The sequence below is a fragment of the Varanus komodoensis genome, unplaced genomic scaffold, assembly GCF_004798865.1.
Source record: "Varanus komodoensis strain SLA01 unplaced genomic scaffold, ASM479886v1 scaffold26, whole genome shotgun sequence".
Lineage (NCBI taxonomy): Eukaryota > Metazoa > Chordata > Lepidosauria > Squamata > Varanidae > Varanus > Varanus komodoensis.
In genome coordinates this window covers 4,012,513-4,018,512 of record NW_025335684.1, presented here as the reverse complement: position 1 = coordinate 4,018,512, position 6,000 = coordinate 4,012,513, and the positions used below count along the sequence as shown (strand labels likewise).

General features: G+C 54.5%; 1 protein-coding gene across 4 annotated transcripts in view; it reads left to right on the top strand.

Annotated features, from left to right (window-relative positions):
- Nucleotides 1–180: 180 nt before the first annotated feature.
- Nucleotides 181–6,000, top strand: part of CARD11 (caspase recruitment domain family member 11) — a 76,067-nt gene continuing 70,247 nt past the window's right edge. For 3 of the 4 annotated variants that reach the window (XM_044433798.1, XM_044433797.1, XM_044433796.1), the window contains exon 1: nucleotides 181–281. In XM_044433798.1, the coding sequence (XP_044289733.1) occupies nucleotides 252–281 (30 nt within the window). In that variant the 5' untranslated portion in view covers nucleotides 181–251. Of the gene's footprint in view, nucleotides 282–833; nucleotides 881–6,000 lie in introns of those variants that run through there. The other variant, XM_044433799.1, reaches the window with a different exon arrangement.

Here is a 6,000-nt window from a genome sequence, read left to right as displayed (position 1 = left end):
GGGAGGGTTTTCAGGGGAGGAAGCATGTGTGAGCCACTCCTCGGCCCACTGGGTTCATGCCAGCTTGTTCTCCAGCAGCAAGAACCACAACGCTGGAACCAGAGACTTTCCTGAGAGGGAACCCATGGGGAAGATCCCAGTTTGGTCTGAACTCTGTACATGAGCAGAGGCTTCTCTTCCCAGCATTGGTAGAAGGCCACTGAAACACTCCCAGATGGTGCAGAACCGAGGCAGCGTCTTTCTTGCAACCGATGCCCCTGCCTAGTTACGTGGCCCTCTTGGTGGGTGTTCAGCATATTTTCTGGTGGAAGGCGCCGATGGGAGGAGCTGGGAGGACGGCCGCGCAATTGGTCACCGCACTAATGGGCCTTGTTACCACGGCAGCGCACAGGTGCGGGATCCAAACGGCCTTGCCCACCTGGCGGGCCGCGCAGGGGGCCCAGGAGGCCTCGCCTTCCGGCCGGGGTCAAGCAGCCAAGGAAGAGCCCCTCGCCAAGCACCCGGGAGCCCGTCCGGCGGCCTGCGGCGCGCTGAGCGCAGGGGCCTCGCTCCGCGCCTTTGGCGAGGAAGGGTGCGCGCCCTCCGGGCCGCCGCCGCCGCCGCCTCTTGCTCTGCTTCTGCAGCGTCTGAACAGCCCGGCTTCCTGTCACGTTTCTCCCCCGCCCGTCCCGGCCCTTCTCTCGGCTCTGCAGCGCCTCATCCGCGTCCCGCGGCCGTCCCCGCCGCGGGAAACTTCGCGCGGCTTCCGGAGGCGGCCCGCCGTCGGATGCGCGCAGCAGGCGCTCCCTGGGATGCCTGGCGGGGTCGCCTGGCGCCGCCCGAGCCTGCGGACCGCTGCGCAGCGCGGCTGAGCGGGGCCGGGGAGCGGCCGGTCTCCGAGGTAAGGGGCGCCCCGGCTGAGGCGCCCGCCGGGCTGCGTGCGACCCGCGACGGCGCCCGGCGCGGCTGCTCGGGCGAGGGCTCGTGGCGCGGGGAAAGGCGCGGGGAAGCGCGCTCGCACCCCGCTCTTCCCGGCCTCCCGGGTCGGGGCCGCCGCTCGCGCTCCCGGCCGAGCGAGGCGGAGTCGCGTGCTTACTCCGGAGTAAAGCGAGGGGCGCCATTGTGGCGAGAGGCAGGAGGCCGCCTTCTCTCGACGAGCGGTTGCGCGCGAGGAAAGCCGTCGGTTCTGGTTAGCGCAAGAAGGAAGCAGCCTTGATACGCCCTGGCAACGTGGGGGGGGGGGCTCTCCCAGAAGGGTGGGGTTCCAACTCCCATCAGGCCTGGCCAGCTGGGCCAGGGGTCAGGCAGAAGGGGAGTTGGGTTGCGCACCAACTGGAAGCAGCCCCGCTAGAGGAACCCACGGACAGGTGGCTGAAGGGACTGCTTGTTGAATTTTGGTTTGTAGGCTCTTTGGGGCAGAGTCTTGGGGAAGGACTGCCGTGACCTTGCTGAACTTGAGCAGAGTTGCTTCTGAGCGTGCACGTGTCGGATCCCTCCACACGAGCCCCCTGGAACTCTCCCTGCCATTCTTGTCGCTTAAGCTGTAGGATCAGGGAACAAACATCTGAGCAGAATTCTCATCTTCCTCTTAAATGCATGAGGTAGGGACCCCACGGTTTTTTGATAGTGACGGAAATGCATTCTGCACCCGCTCCCCCAGTCCGGTGTTCTTAACATGTGTTGCATTACAACTCCCATCTTTCCAAGGCCTCAGGAATGTGCCAGTTTGCTGCATGCAGAGAGATCTGGGCTTATTTGTTGTGCCATGCAAGAACGGCATCCCCCCCCCCCCCGAAATGGTGCAGGCTGTTCCACCTTCTGCATATGCTTAGATCAGACCTAAGTCTTCCATGGGACAGGCGGACTTCAGTCTTGCAATCTGAACCTTGGAGCCCACCAACTGGTGCCGAGGGCAAAATGATGGCTTGAGAGTTGGCAGAACATGTCTAATATTCCACTTGGTACCTGAGCTCACAGTCCAATACACTGCAGGGTGGTTGAGGTATATGCATAGGTTGTTGTCAGTATTGTTCAAAAACTGGGCGGGATAAATCGCTAGAGATCTCCTGCTTTGTTGCTTCGAGATCTGATGGATCCCAATCTCCCTCTGGCTTGCCCCTGCCCTGATGCAAATCCCCAGCCCCTTTTGCAAAGCTCAGGTGTTTCTGGCAGAGAAACGCTGCAGGAAAATTCTGCTGTGCCTTTGGACACCCCCGGAAACCAGGTCAGCAGGATGTGGAGCTTCGCATTTTGGACCGGAACTGGGGAAAAGTGGGTTGTAGGTTCCTGCTTGACCATGATCCCAACTGGGTGACTGTGGGCCAGCCGCCAACTCTCAGCCTCACAGGTGTGTTGCGAGGATAAACAGAGACAGGAGGACCAAAGACGCCACAGCAGGGTCCTTGCAAGAGGTGGGATACGTAATTATATTAGTTTCTTAATCTGGGCCCAGATGTTGGGAAGACTACTAGCTTAAGGCCAGCTAATAAATGAACTCTGCCCTGCCCCACACACGCACTTTCCCCGTACTCCAGCAGGCTCTTTCGGGAAAGAATCTGCGACAAGATGCTCACCTTCTCAGTACTGCTTCGGGTGTTACTCATTCACCGTCCCTTTTCTTTTTTCTGCCCGCCCACACACCCTTCCTTCCTTCCCACGGCATCGCTTTCTCGCTGGTTACAATCTCCTCGCCACTGAGTGTACAGTAATATTCCGTTTGCACTCTCACTGCCGCTTCCTCCTGGTCTGAGATCGCTCTGGCTCCCTGTCTGTCTGTTTTCTCTCCACCACCACCCCACCTCCAGGTTTCTTTTCCACCTCGAAGAAGAAAACAATAGCTCTGACTGACTTGGGGAGGGTATTTACTGAGAACAATTGTGGATACACATACCGGGTGAGTGCGGGGTGAGTGCGGACACTCGGTGTATGATCTGAGGCACTTCTTCTCATTCCTGGTGGGGCTAAGTCCTTGAAAATGGATTCTAAGCGTTACTGATCCCAAACTGGATAGCGTACAATTAACCAGGGGATGTGGCAGAGGTCTTGGGTATATTTCAACATCATCTCAAAGAGGGCAGTTTAAAGTAAGAGGCTTCATTGAAGCCGCTTTTCATACTTCATAAGAATTACAGAAGTTATACCTATGCTGGGAGCACAGGATGCAAAATTGCTGAACCGAAGTATGTCTGAGTTTCGTTTGTACCTCTCTGAGACACTTCTGGGAAATCCCTTGTACACCTTGAGTTCCACAGAAGACAGGCAGGATATCGATGTCTTCAGCAAAGGAAGATCAGTCACTCTTTCTCTGTTTGATTTTTTTAAGCCAATGGATTACTGCTTTTTATAGGAACAGCTAGAAATGTTAAAGGACATTTAACTGCTCATAGCAGTAGCCACTCGGTCTATTAGAAGAGCTATGGAAGGACAGGTCTCTGCCGCAAGGGGGTTGCAATTTAGAAAATGAAACCAGGGAGGAACAGAGGTAGAGAGGAGGAAAGGAAGCAGTTGTAAGAACAGCACAAAGCAGTTGAGTTCTAGGTGCTAAAACTGCCACGGGTTACTAGTTGGTTCCCTCCTTCACTTGGGACACACGGCCACCTTGGCATCTGTGCCTTTTGCACGGTCAGGAGGAGCACAGGGATGCAGCTTTAGGCTGATGCGCAGCAGTCCCTGGGCTTCTGGCTGCACACCCTGGTCCCTCAAGAGCAGCTCCAGAAGGTGCCACCTGCCGCCTCCCTCACTAGCCTCCCTCCTCTGAGGCAGCGATTCCCTTGCAGTCCCTCTCCCTACATCCAGGCCTCCATCAGGGCCCAATTGCCCCGTATCCTCCGAACCTGCAAACCGTTTCATCGCCCCCAGTCTTGCACTGTGCTATTTCTCAGCAGACACCCCATTGATCTCTGCCAGCCGTCTGGGTTCATTAGCAGGCCCTTTTTCCGCCACTGCTTTTCCTGATCCCTCCTTTTCCACCTCTTTGGTGACCCTTGGTAGTTTGTTTTTAGCTCTTTGGATGTGTGCTCGCAGCCTGAGGTGGATTCCAAGTTCTCGCCTCCCTTGAACTTCCTGCCTGCCTACACTGCATTTCCCCCTCCAGCTCGGGTCAATAGTTTTAATGGGGGTGAACATTTTTTGGGAAGCTAAGCCTTTCTGTTTTCAATTTGTTTGTGGGCTTCTGGAGTTGTAATGAGTTGCTCAAACAGGCACAGGGTTGGCACCCGTGGCACAAAACCAAGGAAGTTGTAAAGAGCCTTTTTCTGTCCTCCTTATGCTGCTGCATTTTTTTTCTCCTTGATTCCACTCCTTCTCATAGATGTATCCATGTCTCTCTGTTTGCATTTTAGCATGAGAAAACAATAGCAATTGTTTTGCAAGATGGTATTCACTGTAGCTTTCAGCACAGCTGATTCCACCAAAGGTGCAAGGCACAGCAGTTGGCAATTTTTGTTATGAATCCCATGTTGCGGTAGAACACCCTTCCTCAGCTCAGTGCCCTCCAGGTCTTGGGGACTACGCAGTCCAGCATAGTCCATGGCTGGGGCTGATGGGAGCTGAAGTGTCAAACTCCTGGAGGAGGCCATGTGGGGAAAAGCAGACGAAATACACGAGAGGCGTTCTTTAAGGGTTGCCTTGCATGTAAACGAAAAAAGAAAAGCAAAACTTGCACAATCAGTTCTGAGGCGCTCCTTTAACTGTCTGCTGCATAGCAACTGGACATGGAAAGAGGAGCCTATCAGACATTGCCAGAAGGTTATCAAAAATGTCAGCTGGAGGCAGCTATCCTCAAGTCGATTGCTCCAAAGCCAGCCTTCCTGCCGACTCCTCTGGATTGACTCCAGTGTAAATCCGCTCGAGGCTCAAGGCCCATCTTGTTTGCTGGGCTTTTGTTGCAAAGGTTAAATATACATAGCATTGTCTAAGGAGGATTAAGAAACAGCTTTGTAAACTGTTGCTTCTAGTAAAGCAAAGCAGGTGCTTTGGGCCCGAAGCCCCCCTCAAAGGCTGCTCTCCACTGACACAACGTGGCTGCATTATTTGGCGAGAGCAAAGATGGGGTGGAGGAAAGCCGCATTTGGAAAGACCTGGGATGGAGATCACAGGATTAGAAGCTCTCTTATCTCTCCCTTCCTAAGGGCAGCAGAGGCTTTGAGCCAGGCAAAGCAAACTTTAGAACAAAATCCACACGAGAGAGCAGGCTGGCGAAAGGCACTTGAAACTCCGGCACTGATAAAGGATTCTCTGCAAGGGAGTCAGTCAAAGCAGTGCTTCGCTGGGGCCCAGCCGCACAGTGAGGCATTGTGCAAGCTTTCGATTTACACAGGACTCTTCATCAGGCTGTATCCCTCACTGCTCTTTGTGATGCCTGGAGTTCCCACCCTGCGTGCATATTGCAGCCTTTTCCAACCTGGCACCCTCCAGAGGTATTGGACTACCACTCCTATCATTCCCAAGCATTCGGTGGCATGTTCATTTACTGTTTGCAGGGAGATTTGGGTCTGTTTCTTGGCATGGTATTACCCACCGGCTAGATGAAGAGTTCTGTCCGATATATCTAGAAAGCAAGAGGCTGGGGGCAACCTGAGAATGCCCTCGCTTCTCCCCCACCCGGACACCTTCAAATCAGACCTCATCTCCAACAACGGCCAATTCAAGGAGGCGTGTGAGAACTGCACAAAATGCAGCATGTTATGGGGAAAGTGAATGGAGAGGCATTTTTCTCAGTCTGTCATGACACCAGGACCCTGGGGGTCCTCCCATGAAGCTGGTGGGTAGCAGGTACAGGACAGATCCAGGAAGGGCTGCTTTACACTGCGTCCTGTTGTAAATCACTTGTAAACCTATCCCATTTCAAAAGGAGCATGGGCTTTGGACCCACGGCTGCTATAGTGCTTGCTCCCCATAGAGATGTCCAAAGTCAGGAAACCTTCTGTATCGTTCCAATTTTAGTATCTGTGCTGCCGAAGCGAGCACAGTCAGGAAACCTTCTGGAACCACAGAGGATAAGACCTGGTGTGGGAGGGACAC